The sequence below is a fragment of the Drosophila arizonae genome, chromosome 5, assembly GCF_054131065.1.
Source record: "Drosophila arizonae isolate 15081-1271.41 chromosome 5, UAZ_ARI_1.0, whole genome shotgun sequence".
Lineage (NCBI taxonomy): Eukaryota > Metazoa > Arthropoda > Insecta > Diptera > Drosophilidae > Drosophila > Drosophila arizonae.
The window spans coordinates 3,944,106-3,962,346 of NC_142925.1; the positions used below are offsets into that span (position 1 = coordinate 3,944,106).

General features: G+C 41.4%; 7 protein-coding genes across 13 annotated transcripts; 4 read left to right on the forward strand and 3 right to left on the reverse strand.

The window, feature by feature from the left end:
- Positions 1–110: 110 nt before the first annotated feature.
- Positions 111–1,580, forward strand: ND-MWFE (NADH dehydrogenase (ubiquinone) MWFE subunit). Of its 2 annotated transcripts, none has more exons than XM_018010112.2 (3): positions 111–328; positions 523–609; positions 1,396–1,580. In XM_018010112.2, the coding sequence occupies exons 1-3, from the start codon at positions 230–232 to the stop codon at positions 1,489–1,491; spliced, it is 282 nt and encodes a 93-aa protein (XP_017865601.1). In that variant the 5' UTR covers positions 111–229; the 3' UTR covers positions 1,492–1,580. The 2 variants fall into 2 exon arrangements, with proteins under 2 accessions (XP_017865601.1, XP_017865602.1); XM_018010113.2 differs by lacking the exon at positions 1,396–1,580 and adding an exon at positions 1,193–1,327 and having other exon boundaries at positions 116–328.
- A 140-nt stretch (positions 1,581–1,720) lies between these two features.
- Nrk (Neurospecific receptor kinase) lies at positions 1,721–4,417 on the forward strand. The gene is made up of 4 exons (XM_018010096.2): positions 1,721–2,303; positions 2,370–2,649; positions 2,712–2,954; positions 3,019–4,417. Exons 1-4 carry the CDS (start codon positions 1,962–1,964, stop codon positions 4,275–4,277), a joined length of 2,124 nt encoding a protein of 707 aa, XP_017865585.1. The 5' UTR covers positions 1,721–1,961; the 3' UTR covers positions 4,278–4,417.
- Positions 4,418–4,503: 86 nt separating this feature from the next.
- LOC108615552 (uncharacterized) lies at positions 4,504–5,740 on the reverse strand. Its single transcript, XM_089471873.1, has one exon. It carries the CDS (start codon positions 5,591–5,593, stop codon positions 5,114–5,116), a length of 480 nt encoding a protein of 159 aa, XP_089327999.1. The 5' UTR covers positions 5,594–5,740; the 3' UTR covers positions 4,504–5,113.
- Positions 5,741–5,772: 32 nt separating this feature from the next.
- On the reverse strand, positions 5,773–16,963 carry GLaz (Glial Lazarillo). 3 transcript variants are annotated; one of them, XM_089471872.1, is made up of 4 exons: positions 16,830–16,963; positions 6,790–6,944; positions 6,467–6,539; positions 5,773–6,182 (listed from the first exon to the last, which is right to left on the reverse strand). In XM_089471872.1, the coding sequence occupies exons 1-4, from the start codon at positions 16,842–16,844 to the stop codon at positions 5,910–5,912; spliced, it is 516 nt and encodes a 171-aa protein (XP_089327998.1). In that variant the 5' UTR covers positions 16,845–16,963; the 3' UTR covers positions 5,773–5,909. The 3 variants fall into 3 exon arrangements, with proteins under 3 accessions (XP_089327998.1, XP_017865596.1, XP_089327997.1); XM_018010107.2 differs by lacking the exon at positions 16,830–16,963 and adding an exon at positions 8,904–9,467; XM_089471871.1 differs by lacking the exon at positions 16,830–16,963 and adding an exon at positions 7,206–7,475.
- On the forward strand, positions 10,910–13,212 carry LOC108615544 (uncharacterized). Its single transcript, XM_018010097.2, has 4 exons — positions 10,910–11,051; positions 11,117–12,342; positions 12,411–12,801; positions 12,869–13,212. The coding sequence occupies exons 1-4, from the start codon at positions 10,932–10,934 to the stop codon at positions 13,136–13,138; spliced, it is 2,007 nt and encodes a 668-aa protein (XP_017865586.1). The 5' UTR covers positions 10,910–10,931; the 3' UTR covers positions 13,139–13,212.
- Samtor (S-adenosylmethionine sensor upstream of TORC1) lies at positions 13,129–14,286 on the reverse strand. The gene has a single exon (XM_018010106.2). It carries the CDS (start codon positions 14,155–14,157, stop codon positions 13,255–13,257), a length of 903 nt encoding a protein of 300 aa, XP_017865595.1. The 5' UTR covers positions 14,158–14,286; the 3' UTR covers positions 13,129–13,254.
- On the forward strand, positions 14,393–17,954 carry LOC108615548 (2-acylglycerol O-acyltransferase 2). Of its 4 annotated transcripts, none has more exons than XM_089471869.1 (7): positions 14,393–14,469; positions 15,506–15,990; positions 16,483–16,580; positions 16,636–16,767; positions 16,836–17,177; positions 17,265–17,464; positions 17,530–17,954. In XM_089471869.1, the coding sequence occupies exons 2-7, from the start codon at positions 15,862–15,864 to the stop codon at positions 17,685–17,687; spliced, it is 1,059 nt and encodes a 352-aa protein (XP_089327995.1). In that variant the 5' UTR covers positions 14,393–14,469; positions 15,506–15,861; the 3' UTR covers positions 17,688–17,954. The 4 variants fall into 4 exon arrangements, with proteins under 4 accessions (XP_089327995.1, XP_089327996.1, XP_017865594.2 ...); XM_089471870.1 differs by having other exon boundaries at positions 14,399–14,469; positions 15,680–15,990; XM_018010104.2 differs by lacking the exon at positions 14,393–14,469 and adding an exon at positions 14,754–14,909 and having other exon boundaries at positions 15,680–15,990.
- The last annotated feature ends 287 nt before the right edge of the window (positions 17,955–18,241 follow it).

Here is an 18,241-nt window from a genome sequence, read left to right on the forward strand (position 1 = left end):
ACATTTTGGAAGCGAAAGAACGTATCTCTATTAGCTAGACAACGTTTTATAATATTTACAAGTATGTTGCATTCTGATTATAATGTCATATAAAAACTAGTTTGATTACTCGTTGGGTATATCGATACATCGATAGGCGTTCAAACATAACAGCTGTCTGTTTCTCTGACACTTGGCCGTGTTTTTTTTAATAGCAAAATAACACAATAAATTTGGTGTCACAGTCAAAATGTGGTTCGAAATCTTACCAGCCGCCGCAATCATTACCGTGGCACTCTCCGTGCCCATATACGCAATGTATGGTCTGCAGAAGCTGACATTGGGCAACGTAAGTGTTTGTTGGAATAACACAAAATTCTTATATAATACTCGTCGTTGACTGTGTACTAAACGTAATTTACAAAACATGATTTAGAGACGCGATTTTAGAGCAGTCAAATGCATTGAAGTTGTAACTGAAGCACACACACTCACACACATATACTTCCAATTATGTCTTATTTGTTATTTTATTGATTGCAGGCCTATCGCCGCAACATGGACGAACGCTTCGACCGTGTTATGTATCAGCGCGATTTCCGACTGACCAACAATCCCTACCTAATGAATGTAAGTGATATCTCTAATATTAGTTTCGTATGCATGCCAAGTATCATCAGTATACCTGATCATTTCGATTCAGTTTTCTTAAACGAGTTTAATTTGTGATTGTAACATGTAAACATAACCATATAATACTATAATCATATTTATTACACATATATTAAAATCATAATTAAGCTATCTCTGTTAAAGTTCACATTCACTTAGGTTGCCAAATTGTCTGACAAAACTTAATTTAGTTATAATTTATTCCTTGGCCTTTTCATCTTTCACTTTTGCGTTCTCAATATAATAATATCTGTAATAAAGCATATCATTATTTTCTGCGTAATGTTCAGCAAAGATATATTTACTACCTAATCGTCTTCATTTAATCCCTATGTTGCACGTATTTCCTAACAGATTTGGCGTTAATCATTATTATCATTATTACTCACATTCCCCTATTTAATTATGTTATATGTGATTTATGGCGATCACAGCCAATGCTTCTACATTTAGTCCTTTTGTTGCACGCACTGCCAAATAATCGTGAACAATTCTGCTTTAATATTTTGAAAATTCGAGAATATGTTTCATTCTCTTACAGGGTCTTAATGCTATACCAGATGAGGATAGGAAGTAAATGTAAACCTAGTTGAAAATCTGTTAAGCTTAAGTGCAAAAAGTGAATAAAATTACAAATCGAAACTGAATTAAAATTGGAGTTAAAATTAAAAATATATATTTAAGTAGTATTTCTGTAGTTCTTATTAGAGTTTATGCTCGGTGCTTAATCAAATTCACTTACAGGGTCTGAAGGAGATTAAAGAGGAAGACGAGTACGAAAAAGAGAAGAAAGAGAGAGAAAAGAAAAAAGATCAGGATAGCAAAGAGAAGAAACAATAGTAATTAAATATAGTTATTGTTGATTTGAAATAATGATTTATGTAGCTGAGCTTTGTAAACAACTGGAATAAACTGAACGGGAGAAGCAACCCTGTGTGCTTGTTGTTGCCTGTGCATAAAAACCACCCCTATGGGGATGCTTCCCCCATTTGGGCTGTCAACCCAACTTTTTGGTAGTATTCTGGAAAAAGGCGTCGACAGAGGCGAGTGTATGGCGTATACAGCTCGATGCGCCTCGCAATTTTTACTATTTAAGTTTTGCCAGCATCTTAAAAAGTGCTCCAAATAATAGAAGTCGCTGTGAAAATGTTTGTGCAAATGTGTTCAGCGGGTGCCTAAAAGCGGGCGATTGAAGTTATTGGGAAATTTCCAAGTGGAAACAAACAAAAGCGCAAAGTGTACACAAAAGCTGCCTCTAAGAGTATTTACATATACAGAGACACAAATACACGTACACACTCCGAGCAGCCATGGTGGTTAGGGATATTGAAAGTTTTGTGTATGTGTTTGTTGGGCTTTGCGTGTTTTTGTTTACATGCGAAGCGAGTGGTAATTCCTTAAACGCCATCGACATGGAGGAGCCGGCTAGACGCCACCACCAGCGACATCATAATAGCGAGTACGAGCGGGAGCGGGAGGAGAAGGGCTATTGTGCGCCGTACAATGGCAAGGTGTGCAAGCAGTTCATCACCGGACCAGTGTGGTATAGCCTGGAGGATCCATCGGGTGGCTGGCGCAATGAGCAGATCACGACAGCACTCTGGGATGAGCTAATTATGGACTTGAGCGGACTATGCCGTGAGGCAGCTGAGGTAGGCTAGATCCCTGCTTATACTCCCTTTAAACAGGGACTAAATTGGCATATCTTCTCTTTGCAGAAAATGCTTTGTGCCTATGCCTTTCCGCGCTGTCATGTGGAGAATGGCAAAGCCATCAAGGCGCCGCTCTGCTTCGAGGATTGCCAGGCAACTCATCTGCAGTTCTGCTACAATGATTGGGTGCTGATTGAGGAGAAGCGGGAACGCAACATGTATCTCAAGAGTCGCGCTCACTTTCGGCTGCCCAACTGTACGGCCCTACCTCACTATGATACCAGCATGCGCTGGCCCAGCTGCTCGTACATAGGTCTAACAGAGATCAAGGAGTCGGAGGTTAGCTGTAAGTGGAAACTCCCCGAGCCTCTTTTGGACTTGGAACCAGTAACCTTGTCTCCTTTCTAGATGACTGCCGCAATGGCAATGGGCGTTACTATCTGGGCAGCATGAATGTGACCAAATCGGGCATACCCTGCCAGCGCTGGGACACACAGTATCCGCACAAGCATATCCAGCCTCCTCTAGTCTTTCAGCAGCTGACTGACGGCGAGAACTATTGCCGCAATGCAGGTGGAGAGGAGCCCTATCCCTGGTGCTATACCCTTGATGAATCTGTGCGCTGGCAGCATTGCGATATTCCACTTTGTCGTAGGTTTACCTGTATTCCTCTACTCTTAAATGTAGCTAAGTCTAAGTTGAATTGCTTTTCCAGCTGACTATGTGGATCCGAGTGCCAAGGACTTGAATACGCCCATTAAAATGGAGGAGTTCTTTACGCCCTCGATGATATTCCTGCTGGCTGGCATTGGCTTCGTTGGCATTGTGGCACTTCACTTGATTATACTGCTCGCCTACAAGCTGTCCAAGCACAAGGAGTACACGCAGCCCCAGTCGCAGGCAGTGCATGGCGAGTGCGGCACCAACTTGTCTGCAAGTCGCGAAACCCTCGGCTCCACAGGCTTTGCTCCCAACAGCATCAAATGTGGCACCATACGCAGCACTGCGACCATACACAGCGTCAACTGTGTGATGCTGACGACGACGGCTGCGGTGCAGCAGGAGCCGAAGACGAAGCTGAACGCGCGGCTAGAGAAGCTGGAGTATCCGCGAGGAGACATTGTCTATGTGCGCTCCTTGGGACAGGGCGCTTTCGGTCGCGTCTTTCAGGCCAAGGCGCCGGGACTTGTGCCTGGCAATGATGACCTGCTAGTGGCTGTCAAAATGCTAAAAGACGATGCTACCGATCAAATGCAAACGGACTTCGAGCGCGAGGCCTGCCTGTTGGCCGAGTTCGATCATGCGAACATTGTGAAGCTGTTGGGAGTCTGCGCCTTGGGGCGGCCCATGTGTTTGCTCTTCGAGTACATGTCGCCGGGTGACTTGAGTGAATTTCTGCGTGCCTGCTCGCCGTATGCCACACATCAGGCCCAGCCGCACAATCGCCAGCACCTGGATGAGCTGCAACTGCTTCACATGGCCTCGGATGTGGCCTCGGGCATGCTCTACCTATCCGAACGCAAGTTTGTGCATCGCGACTTGGCCACGCGCAACTGCCTCATCAACGAGCAGATGACCGTGAAGATAGCCGACTTCGGTCTCTCGCACAAGATCTATCTGCAGGACTATTACAAGGGCGACGAGAACGATGTCATACCCATACGCTGGATGCCCATCGAGAGTATACTGTATAATAAGTTCTCCTTGGAGTCGGATGTGTGGGCCTTTGGCATCTGCTTGTGGGAGATCTTCTCCTTTGCGCTGCAGCCCTACTTCGGGCTGACACACGCCGAGGTTATCAAGTACATCAAGGAGGGCAATGTGCTGGGCTGTCCGGACAATACGCCGCTCTCTGTGTACGCTCTAATGCGCCGGTGCTGGAACAGCAAGCCAAGCGAACGACCCGGCTTCGCGGAGATCAATCACTGCATTCAGCACAGCATTGCTGAGAGCGAATGCAAGGCGATGCTCTAGGCTGGAAAGCGACTCAGCTAATTCAGCGCAGAACAAATCGAAAGTGAAATCGAAATTCCGTCATTGTTTGAAGACATCATTTCAACGAAACCGTATCCGTATCCGTAAACTTAATGCTCTCCAGCTTGTCTTCCGGAGCATCTACACACACTTAACGTAACAATAATATAATCAAAATACGGACTTATACAGAATAGTTTCTCTTAGCTTACATAAGTCTTTGGAATTGTTATTTGTTTTTGTATAAATCTTCTGGCATATTTCCTAGACGGCTTCACCTCCGAGAACTTGCTAAGTTTCCAGTTGATTTCACGTATGCCAATTTATTTGCTAGTTATTGCATGATATCCAAAGCACTTCATATTTACATTAAGTATGATATCTTATTATTATAACAATTACGATATATTTACTTTTCCACAACGAATGCATCACAAGTCAGCCATTATTTATTGGTACTCGTATCTCATATCTAGTCCGTAGACACAAAAATAAGGTTAATTCACTAAATATATACATAATTACATTTATATATATATATATACATGCATTGCGGATTGAATTGCAATCGGTTTTTATTTAGACTTAAGCTCGAATACTAGGGACCGGTCCATGCAAACGAATATGAAACGAACAAACAAACACCGAAGACCATCAAAACAATAAGGAATCTATGAATCAATGAATCTATATAAATATGAAAATATCAAATATTTAGAGAACTGTCTACAGCCTCAATTTCTTAGGACATTTACATCATAATCTTGTAACTGAAAATGTTAATCTAATTTGTATAATATAACTTTCATAATCAAAAACAACAAGTTTCTTTCCATCTAGCAATAAGAGTAGTCGTCGTAGTAGTAGTCATAGGGATATGGGCGACGGCATGGATAGGACACAGGTACAGGCACAGGCAGCGGCAGCACGCCAAGTCCTATGCCACCATAGCCATAGGGTCTATATCCTCGATAGCCGCCATAGCCGCCATAGCCGCCAAATGGTCGGCCGTAGCCACCTCTAGTTGGTCCTCCAAAGCCAGGTCTTCTACCGCCAAAGCCACCAGGTCGTCCACCACCGAAGCCAGGTCTTCCACCAACAAAGCCACCAGGTCTGCCGAAACCTCCTCGACCGCCACCACGGCCGCCTCCGCGACCTCCTCCGCCGCGGCCTCCTCCACCATGACCTCCTCCACCATGGCCGCCTCCGCCATGGCCGCCTCCGCCATGGCCTCCTCCTCCTCCTCCTCGTGCAGACGACAGCTCCAGCATGCTTAAAAGCAATGCAAGAAGCAAGAAAATCCACAATTTCGACATATTTTAGAATACTTCCAAGTTGTTTCCCTTTCGTATTGCGACTAAAAAAAACATCAATTCCCAATTTGTGGATAGGCAAGTTTTACATATAAATAGCAAATCAATTAGAGTATCTATAATAATTGGCAAATCTGAACTTTACTGTTCTGAAAACCCCCTCAAATATCACATTTCACATATGCATTCATAGTATATATATTTATATATATTTGTTTCGCAAAACAAAGAAACGTAGCTCGACTTTGCGATATCACAGAGACCTAAATAGATTCAATATTATACTTAAAAATCAGTTTGTATATATGTAGGCTTAGTTTCAGTTGATTTTGGGGCAGTTGGTGTTCTTGCTGAGAACCAGCCTATCCGGATCCAGGGACAGTCGCTTGAGCACATCATAGATCTTCTCCCGTATCTCCACCACAAAATCTGTTTCACGTCCCAGTATCCAGATCTGATCCGCATAGCCAAGCGATCCAATGCTTCCGCATGACCACAGGATAGCATAGTTATTGTAGTCCGTGTAGAGCACCTGGTATTTCCCGGACCCAGGCAGCAGACGGGCTATCACCTCCGGAAAACGTGTGTTGAACTACGATTGTTTGTATAGAATTGTTAGTGAGATGCTGAGCTATTTAGATGAAGATGATGATAATGGTCATGATTATAAATTCCCTGAACAATGCTGCCAATTTACGATCTAAATCCTGTCTTCCTTCCTTCGCTGTTTTTCTGCATTCTTAAACCCTCTACTTCTCTGTATTTTCATTTCTTATTCTTGACTTCATCTGTGCTTCGTTTTCAATATTTATATAGCTGACAGCACTAATGATTGCTCAAATATGATACATGAATGCGAATATTTGCTAGACTCACCTTAAAGTCCATTATTGAAGATTTGCTGTTCTCTGGCGTGGCGTAGCCCAGATTAACATTTGGATTGCCAGTGCTAAAAAAAAAAATAAAAAATTTACAAAGACTCAAAAAATATTCTTTTTAGTGTACTCTTTCTTAAACTTTCTCTCTCTATATATCTTTATCTATCTATATCTATATAACTGTATCGTTCACATTTTCTCCCTATTTCGTTATTATATCTATCTTCCCATATCTACAGCTTCCTCATGCTCCCACTCTCTGACACTATGTTTCTCTCGCCCACTATGTTTCCCTAATCCGCTGACTCTGCTCTTACTTACATGCGATTGACAGTTTTAATGGCCACCTCCACTTTGAAATTATTAAACTTGGACAGCTCCGCTTTACTATAAGGCTGGAATTCAAATGTGGTGCAGCCGGAGGCAATTTCTGGCAAGTAGAACGAACGCTCCACCTCGTACCAGTGACCCAGTACCTGTAAGAAATAGAAATGAAAATCAAAATCAAAATAGATTTAAAAATAACTGTAATAGGACAGATAGATATCTAACAACCAGACAACTATAAATATATAATAGATCAACAGTCAAACATAATTATATAGCTTCAATAAGAATTACAAGCTGCGTTTCTCTTTATACGCCGATGAGTAAGCATTTAACTGGGTTACTATTAAGCAGAAAAAAAGTAAATAAAGAAAAAACAGATTCAAAAATAAAATGAAATAAATAGCTGCCTTCAGTCGCTGCGTAAAACATAAACATTTCAAGTATTTTTTATTTATTTTATTTTTTTCGATTTTTTTTTTTTTTTTTTTTTGGTAAACTGGTTTCACTGCTGCTCTCAAATATTGCCCAGTAGCTGATGCTGCTGATAGCCTCCGGCTGCTGGCTACTGCCGACTGCCAACTGCTAGAGCTGCCAGTCATAAAGGCCGCCACTGCATAATTATTCTTAAGCTCGAGGTCTTTGCCCCCCTCTTAAGGCGAATCATGTCAAAGCGAGCTTATCAACTGCTCAATTGGAGGCAACGAAGACTTTTATCATCCAATTAGAGGGCACAGTAGAGAGTCGAATGCAACGGAAGCTGCTGAGCTGATTACGTGACACGAAACATGCACGAGATAGCACGAAGGGAAGTTTGGAAAGTAGAAACGGTATAACAAAGGGCTACATCATGCTCCTCCTTTCACTTATATATTGTGTAAGCAATCTAGTTCTTCCACTTACAAGTAGCTTTTAAATTTATCATGAAAGAAACTTAAATATAATTCAATTAGCATTTGTTTAGCTGTCTCTATGCTGTCTTTCTTCAGACTTCAGTTGCTTTAGCTATATAATATATTGTATATAAATTGTTTTCAGCTCTTTTCTGTTTTACGCTCATCTCTTAGCAGCTGTGTTTCTTTCGCCTTTGTTCGCTTTGTTAACTCTCACTAGTTTATTATGGATAGTGGATATGGTAATTTGTTGAGTTTTCACAGCGCGCGAATGGAACTTTAAGTGCTCTCAAGGCGGTCAACTAAATGTCTCCCTCGCTACACTCGGCGTATGATTAATGTAATTGGCCAGCTAAATTGATTCCAGTAATTTTCTAGTTTTTTCAACTAAAAACAACAACAGCAACAATAGCAGCAAGAGCAACATTAGCAGCAACAGCAGCAGCAGTAGCAAAGATCTCTTTGATCTTTGGTCTCATTGTTGCTGTCCTTGGGCCGTTAAAGTGGCTTCTTGAATACGTTAATTGAATTGTTTGTTGGTTAAATAAATATAGGTATAAACAAATTTGTGTAGACATATAAATAAATATATATATACACATGTTTATATATCTTTATATGGATCTGCTTATAAAATTTGTTAAGCTTTTATGACTGCCTGGCTGTAAACTGGTTTGCACTTTTACATTGTTGCAGACTCTAAAAATTGGTTCAAGTTCAACTTTATGCACAATCTTAAAGAAACAAAGCAAACAGAAAAAAAACAAGCAGCGCCTGGTGGTAAATATGGAAAATTTTACAACTTTTTGTTTTGGAACTTGTTATTATTTGGCAAATGCGTCAAACATACAGTGAAATCTGCTAATGGGCGAACGCGTGCCAGGTGGAGTTCTCCGATGCTAATGAGAGTTGAGCGAAAGATCGCTAAAATTAGAACTCTATCTTCACAATCTAAAAATATATATATTGTAGCGAACTGTTCTAAAATTTTAATCTAAAGTTTAGAGAGCCTCAGTTGAAATAGGAAGTTTCAATCATGGAATGAAAGATATGAGCTGACAGCCTCACAATTTTCTAGCTTATTCATATTCAAATATACTTAATTTATTTTAATAGTTGTGACTGAGCAAACCGTAAATGGAGATTTTACTGTATACACATTTGTATATATTTGTTTTAATGCTTATTTGTTTGTTATAGGAGAGGGTAACTTACTCGACTCATATTGAACTTTGGCATGGATGGATACTTCGGGCAACGTCCAAATCCATACGCCTTTGTCTCTGCCACAAACATGGATAACAATAAAACGCTTGACAATAGCGAAATACGCAAAATTGTGCAAAACTTCATTTGATACATATTTGCAATAGATATATGTATATTTAGGGCACAGATTGACACAGTTTCTCAGCTATGATTGTTCTGCATAGAATGTTTAATTCGTAATTTTTCAATTTATTTGACGATTCACTTGATTATGCACAGTGGAGCTTCTGAGTTTTTTTTTTTTTTTTTTTTTTTGGATGTCAGTTGGCCAATGAACGCTGAAGCATAGTTTTCATTTCCTTTTTTTGTTATTGTTTTATTGTTGCTGGTCGATGGACCTATTAATATTCCGTAGTAGAAATGTGCGATAATAAAAACGTGCTCGACTCGAGCCTGACTTTGTGCAGTGCAACAAATTGGTAAACAGTGAAAATGAAATGCTCTTTCAAATAAACCAAAAAAGTATATATACGTATATATATACTTTAACTAGGTTGGCTCGTGCCTTGGCTAAATGTTACGTAAAAGAAAATTGGAGAAAAAACAAATAAGAGTACTTTAGTCGGCAGTGCCCGACTCGTTAATACCCTGGTCAGGGTATCACACAACCATTACTATTATTTTTCATCTTCTCTTGATTTTTTCCCTTCTCAATTTTCTTATATCTTCCCTTTACTTTCCCTAACGTGGCTTCTCATCTGATATTCTCGTGTAATTCTCTTAAATTCCTATTTCCTTCTTGTTCTTCTGTCTCCCGTTGTCTTCTTCACTCTAGTATTCTCTTCTTCTCTTTTCTTTTCCTTCATATGTGTAATGTGACTCACGTCCTGTTCTACCTGCAGCATATATGTTACCATAAACAATCTACCCTGCTTACCCATTTCACCAATAAATGCAGGGTATTGAGCTAAAAACCAGACTACAGCAGGCTAAGCGATGCGAAAACAAAACGGGCTGGCTGCCACACACACAGAGCTCCATTGTAAGTGGCAAATAAATGTGGCATGCCACAGCAGTGGCAGCAACTGCAACTGCAACTAGTTGGGTGGTAGCCGCTGCTCGAACAGGTGAATGTTGCGCATTCATTCGTTCATTCATTCATAAACAAAAGTAAAAGGTCCAATAAAGGAAGTCAATTGTTGCATGTGTCATGAAATTGATGATCAAATGTTTTTGCAAACCAGCTGTTATTAAACAATTAAATTGGCTCAAGTTCAAGTCAACTGTAACAGCAGCAGTGGGGGAAAAAAAGGAAATATGAATAGCGAGCATTCCATAGACAAAATAAAGGAAGTATACTCAGTTCATATCTTTCATAACACACTTCCAGGCAAATTTTGTAATAACTAACAAGTTATTTTAGCCATTAGCAGGCAATGAAAATTGGCAGTGAGTCGAGTGTTAAATTTTGCAGACAGACAAACAGAAAAGAGCGACAGTATACAAACAAACCAAAATAACACAAAAAGCAAACTATTCAATTACATATATTTACGTAGTCATTCAGTTGCCAAGGCAATTTCAAAATTATGCTATTTTTTCTGTATAATTTTTTTAGCTGACTTTAAGTAGTATCTTTGTTATCTCTTTGTTTACATATTTGTTTGCTGCGTATTCTTTCGCACTAGAAAGTCTTCTTTGTTTTCGAATTGTTTACCGACAATCAAATAGCATAGACTGCAACCGTACCGCTCGACCGTTGGAAATGTACTGACTGCTGTTTATCGTATAGGCATTTGAATTGCAAACAGTGTGACCGTCGCTTAATAATCAGTATATATATCAAGTGTGCATACACTGCTTAACTAATCGATAACAGCTTATCAGCCGACCTCCATATTTCTGTGGACTGTCAACAAATTGCAAACAGATTGTTTTATTTATTTTTTTTATTTCAATCAAGTTTCATTTTGCAATAATAAATGACGGCTGCTTAGGCAATTCCATTAATTCAAGTAACAGTAGATTAAGGACATGGCAGCGTGTGTGCTTTGTTTTCGCTGCTGCAACAATGATGAATCCTATCAAATATTCTCCGAACTTGGTTTGCGGCTCAACATTTGCAAAACAATAAACAAACACTTTTGGCTTGAGGTAAAGGCGCGAATATCTTACTTTTTTTTATCACTTTTCCTTTTTCATTTGCAAACTATTTGCAGCTGAGCAGCGCAACTGGTGAGCACGAGCAAATATGTCGCCAGTGCTGGGAGTGCGTGAGCAGCTTCAATGAATTCTATCAGCGAGTCTACAATGCCCATCAGGAGAGACGCAGCGACGTGAAGAATGTGCAGATCGAGTTCTGTGACGAATCGGAAGCAGCAAATCCATTGGCATTTGGCGGTGAGCTGGATGCGCTGGCTGAGGATTTCTTTGCCACGGGCGATGTCAAGGTGGAGGTGAACGAACTCGAACCGCTACCCAAGCTAGAAGTGCTCGAAGAGCAGTTGCTGGAGCAGAAGAGCGCTGCTACAAAGAGACCGAGTGCTGAGCATCCAGCGAGTGCAAGGCGACGCATTAAAAAAGAACAGCCAACGGTCAACAGTGATTCAGATGGCGATATACCTTTAGCTGAGTTTCTAGATTTAAAACCATCTGCAGCGAAGGGAGTAAGAGGACAGCAATTGCGTCGCAGCACACGTCGCGGCCTACGTGCCAAAACGCCGCCAATATCCCCGCCCAGCTGCATGAAAAACGAGCACGATTCCGATAATGATAATGACATGGAGTTTCTACCTGCGGAGGCAGTGCTGGGCACTGAGGACAGCGCCAGCTCGAGCGAACCCAGCGACAGCGACTCAGACAACAGTTTGCCGGACATGGAGCCAGAGGAGCGCTATGCAGAGATACCCAAGCGTGTTGTAGTCAAGCCGAAGAAGTATCGAAAACGTCCCAAGCCTCTGATTCCGCCTGTGCGAATGAGCCGCGAGGAGATCGAGAAACGGAAAGAGCAACAAAACGAGTTCGATAAGATCATCATAGATTTCTTCAAGAAGCTGCCGTGCCATGTTTGCAATCTACTAGTGCCCAACTTCGGAGACATGCGGCGCCATCAGCGCATGTCCCACAACATGGAGAGTGGCTTCATCGCCTGCTGCGGTCGCAAGTTTCACATGCGTCGCGCACTGGCCGAGCATGTGCTGGTCCACAAGAATCCCGAGCACTTTATGTGCACGCAGTGCGGTCGCATTTTCCAAGATTCCAAAAGTCTCGAGACGCACGAGCAAACGCATCAGAATCCGCAAGCGGATACGAAGGATAAACGCATGTATCAATGTGATAAGTGTCCCAAATGCTTCACCACAAAGGCTGCTGTGGAGTATCACAATGTGTCCAAGCATGTGCCCAAGTCGGATTTCAAATACACCTGCCCAGAGTGCAACAAGAAGTTAGTTAGCTTTGACCTAGGGTTTATACGTAATGCTAAATGCCTTGTTCCTTTTTATCGCTTTGCAGAGTGCCCACAGAGCGCAAGCTGAAGGAACATTTGCGCTATATGCATGATCCGGAAACTGCCATCATTTGCGACAAGTGCGGCAAGACGTTGCGCTCCCAGGCGAATCTTAAGAAACACCATGAACTGGAGCATTCCGATAAGCCACGACCAAAGCCCGATCCCGTGCAATGCGAGATATGCGGCACTTGGCTGCGCCACATGTCAGGTCTCAAGCAACACATGAGCACGGTGCATGAGCCGCCAGGTGGTGAGCATCGATGCCACATCTGTGACAAGAAGTCCACAAATTCGCGAGCACTCAAACGCCATATATACCACAATCATCAGTGCGAGCGAAAGTTTCGATGTACCATGTGCGAGAAGGCGTTCAAGAGGCCCCAGGATCTTCGAGTAAGTGAAGCAGTCGACTTAAAGAAAGATCAGTGAGTCTCTATCGTGCCTATCTATATCTTTGCAGGAGCACACGTCTACGCATACAGGTGAGGTGCTGTACACCTGTCCGAACTGCCCGCAGACGTTCTTCTCAAATGCCAACATGTACAAGCATCGCCAGCGCTTGCATCGCGCCGAGTGGGAGGCGGATCGCAAGAAGCCGCTGCCACCGAACATAATGCAACAGGCAGTGGTCGCCACAACGGCCATGAAGAAGCGTCAAACCGCCGAGTCCACCACTGCTGCCACCCAGAAGCAGGAAACAAACAACTGCAACAATAGTAATAGTATTTAAGTAACTATTTATGTCATATTTAGAAATAGTTAAGAACGAAGAAGGAACTCATAAATATAATGCAGACACAAGTACACATTTATGGATTACAGATAGGTGATTATGGCTAGGGCTATTTAATGATCGTCCTGTGGAATGCGAATCGTCTCGCAGATGCCCTCCTCCCGGTGCACGCTCGCCCAGTGCTGCGACAAATGCTGGCTAATGGCTCGTCGAAAGACCATGCACGTAATGTGAGGCAGTTTCTCGAAGCGGACGCGCAGCAGGCCCAGCTTGGCCAGAGCGAATCGCCAGTTCTTCATGATACTGGCATTCTTGCCCACATGCTGGGAGTCGGGAGTAATAATGACTAGAATTCCCTCTGGTCCCAGCAGCTCGTATGCCTTCTGGCAGCAAACCAAGCGCTGTTCTGCGCTGGGAATGTACTCCAGCAGGAGGCTGAAGATGACACAATGATAGTAGCCAGCAGGTAAGCTTTTTACGGTCTGATCGACAATCTCCGGTTGCTTCAAACTGGCGTCCACGCCCACTGTGAGAAAGTCACCTTGGAGCACCTGAGCTCCAGGTGCAGGACAGAGATCGATGGCTGTCACCTCCAGGTGTGGTGTATTGCCAAACGGATTGAAGCAACTGCCCACATCCAGTACTCGCACACTGTCCGGTGGCTCATCCATGTACGCACATTCAGAATCCGCCAGTTCATTGTAGGAGGCGAGCAGGCGCTGCTCCCGCTGTCGCTTTTGCAGATAGATGCCTTCCGTGTAAAAGTACTTGATTATATAGTCGATGGCCCACTTGATGCGACTACGTGCTTGCAGCTCCGTCTTACTGGCATTCGATTCCCATATGCCAGCGAGCTGCTGCATTGCATCTGCATACTCAGCCAGCTTTTCAGCATTGTGGGGTGCTGTGTGCTCCTTCCAAGCACGCTCGGCTCCATACAATTTAGTGAGCTGTCGTAAGTTCTCGTGACAGTTCTTCACAATGTTGGCCAAGCGTTGATGCTCCTCCGTGGCCATGTTTTATTGATTTTTTATTTTATTTTTGTTAGTTTTTTGTTTATTTTCACTCCAGGCGCAACAAATGTGTGTACACAATTGAGATGAGCGATATTTACACACCTGTATACCTGTATTTTATATTTGCCACCACTGTAGCTCATGTGTGCAAGGCGCAACAGCGCATGTAAACAATAGTGTGCACGTTTGAAAAATCAATACTTAGTCATTTGTAAGGTATAAAGATTAGGTCACACTTGTCGCTGGCCGAACAGGAAGTTATTTAAAACCAATAACGAATGCACGAAAACTATATTACATATCCGTATATATGTAAATTACTTCACTCTGTTTTTGGTTGTTGTTGTACAAAAAATGCTATACAAGTGGAATATAGAGTTGTGTTTATTGCTTAAAAGCGCAAGAGTTTGAAAACAAAAGTGTGGCCAAATACAAATCAGAATTTGAATGTTTTCAGTGCCTAAGTCACAATTGTGGACGGATCGTTAAAGCCGCAACTTTTTTAAACCATAAAAAGTGAAACTCAAAAGGGGGATATAAATGTGTATTTAAGCAAAACGTGTAGAAAAGTAAATTTCCATTAGTTTCTTTTTGTGAGTGCAAAGAACAACTAAGGCCGAAACAGGTCAACTCTAGCTCTATTCTAAATTGTGTGCACTAATTGAAAAAATATGTTTTTTCGAGTTCCTGAAGCAATAAACATTAAGAATTGTTTAATGTATTGCACTTTATTTGTGCACAAATTAAAAACTGTGAGTCAGCAATCTACACTGCATTCATTGTTATGATTGAAATTAATTTTTGCTCGAGAATCGCATCTATCCAGTTTAATTACAAACTAAAGCAAGTGCGCAAGTAGACAAAACCATTATATAGAACGGATCGCACGTAATACAAAAAACTAGTTTACTCTTCATTTACATCATGCTTAAGCATGAGTAAGCAAATGCGTGCTACAACCGCGATTCCATTCACACATATTGATAAGCATTGAGAACCAGCCTATTAGCAGACAAACAATTGTTGAAACTATTTGTTAAGTTTCTTATCAGAGACCGTTGACAAATCCACAACTCAATTTTACACTCATATTCTATATGTATCTATGTAGGTGTGTGTGAGTCCATTGTTCTGAAAGTGAATTCATTCTAAAGGTCAAGACCGAATGGAGTATACAGACATACCCACATGTGACAAATAAATAATTTACTTTCTTATGCCTATAGCAACATATAAATATGATATAACAACCAACAACGTCGCAGTTTATGCACATACATATATACATAGGACTTTTAACCCACGCCAATTAACTATATTTTATTATTTTTTAACTTTACCTATCCAGTTTGTATTGATAAAGACCGGCTTATCGTCATTTGTTCCGAAAAGTGTTTACAATTGTAAAATGGTTTTGAAAATATTTTAGATAATAGAAAAAGTATTTTAGTGCAGGGGGCACTTTATCAATGCCAGCCGAAACTTATCGCTAAATAATTATCACTAAAATGCGTTCTTAAAGTGTTAACGCCGCTGTCCGATGGTCTCTCTGCCCAGCTACCGATAAGGATAAGAACGCATTCGACATTTGTGCGACAGTTCAGTCGTTGATGGCAAGTCAACTGAGGCGTGTCTGCCCTCTGCTCTGCTCTGCTCTACTTTCTCTGCTTTCCTCCTTGCTACCAGTCACATCCAGAGTTCAACATGAAGATCGATTCGGCGACCATTAAGGCAGCCGGAAATAGATGCCAAGAACTCTTGGTCATGGCCATTTATACGTCATTCTTTTTTACATTGCCTTTGAATTCCTATTATGCCATAATTCTACTATTGGTAAGTACAAACAGTACAGTATAAGTACATTAAAGCGACTTTAAGTTGGCTTGGCAGGATAAACTATCGATAAATATTTCGGGGGCAAAATACATTAACAACCCACTGTGTGTGTGTGTGTGTGTGTGCGTTGATAAAGTTATCTTGAAGCATGTCAACACTCTAATACCCTTTCCAAATATAAGCTATTACAAAATCAAGATTTTATATAAGCATGGAATATGCTGAAGGAATTTGCATGCGTGAGTGCACACATACTCTTACATTCATTTTGAAGACAGAGAGCGCTGCTGAGAGTTTGCAAAAACGTTTCAGAGAGCGAGCAGCCTTCTCGCTCTAGCTCTCATGCTAATTAGAATCGTGAGCAAATTTTAAATTTGGGGTGGGAGTTGCAACAGAGGATTAGAAGAGAGAAAAAAGGTCATACTCTGTGAATTCTTATATACTTATATTATATTATATATAACATGTATAATGTTCATTCTTTTGCAGATCTTTGGTAGCAATTTGTCACGCGCTCTGTTGCTCGTCTATTGGACCATTATCTATCTGCGGCACAAACTGAATGTTGCCCCCATCGATGGCAATGGGTATGTCTAAGGCTCGAATAATAGATTTTTGGCTAATTTTCATGATTGCTTCCAGCTGCATGCTAATGCGAGACAATGCGATAGGTCGCATATACCGTAGATACTTTCCCGTTCAATTGATCAAGACCGCTGAGCTGCCGCCCAATAAAAACTACATAATAGCTAGCTTTCCACACGGCATACTTGGGTAACTACTTGCATTAAGATATCTTATCAATAATTTTTTTTATAAATGATTATATGACTTACTTGCAGCACCGGCATTTGTATGAATATGGCTTTCGATATTGGCGTATGGTTCAAACTGTTCCCTCAGGTGCGCCCAAAGGTTGCTACGCTTGATCAACATTTCTTCACACCTTTCTTGCGCCATTTTATACGCTGGTGGGGTCTAATCTCTGTGTCGAAGGAGTCGCTGATGTACTACCTCAACAAGTCGAATGATCCGCAGCATCCCGATAATCGCGATGGCTTCACCTCCAATGCGGTAGCTATTTTGGTAGGCGGGGCACAGGAGGCGCTCGACTCAAATCCTGGTGAATATATTCTAACGCTCAGAAAGCGCAAGGGCTTTGTGAAGATGGCCGTGCGAACAGGGTAAGTAGACAGGCAACGAGAGAAAAGCTAACTGTATAACGCTTCCATTACATTCAACTATCCTCTCTCTTTGTCTCTTGTGAACAGTTCTGCAATTGTTCCCAGCTTTTCATTTGGCGAAGTTGACATCTTCCAGCAGGTGGCCAATCCGCCCAACTCGAAACTGCGCAACTTTCAGATTGCCGTGAAGAAGCGAACGGGTATAGCGCCGCTGATACCCTTGGGTCGAGACATCTTCCACTATCCATTTGGCGTTGTGCCTTATCGTCGACCCATCACACAAGTTGGTAAGTAGACGGCAACTCCTGATCCTCATAGAAACTAATGTACGAGATGCCTCATTGCTGTTTAGTTGGCGCACCAATTGAAGTGGTGCAGAGTGATGAACCCGATCCTGCCTATGTCGACGAATTGCACGGCAAGGTAATTAAAGCTTTGGAGGACATGTTTGAAGAATATAAAGCTAAATACTTGAAAGACCCGGAAACAAAACAACTAATTATAAACTGAACACACGATTCAACTGTTTGGGACTGCCAACTCGTTCAAAAAACATTCGGGCTTTGAGGATTTTCACATAGACGCGGACAAGGTCACACTTAAAGCTTTTTGAATAGCCAAATCATATTGTAACCCAAAAGAAAATTCAGGACTATTATTTAAGGTGCAATTGTTAGTGATTTTAAGTGTTTAAGCATTTGTCTACGCTTTTAGTATTAAGTTGTTAATTAGCAATTGTACACAATAAAGAGGGTTAGTTGGTTAATTTTAACGAAAGCGTATGTTCTTTTTATTAATATTATTATTAATTATTAATTACCAATTACTTCGTACATAAATTTTATATACAAAAAGAAAAAGGAGGAGGATTCGAAATTTCATATTTGGAAAACTTAACTAAATGTTGTTTTTTTTTTTTTTTTAGTTGATTTTGTTTCTTAAATGTTTTGTGCCATTAACTTTTCATTTTGTTTATATATGTATATATAAGGTAGGTTCTATGCACTAAATAGAAGTTTTTCCATTTTGTTTTAACAATTAATAACTATAAGGAATTTGTTAAA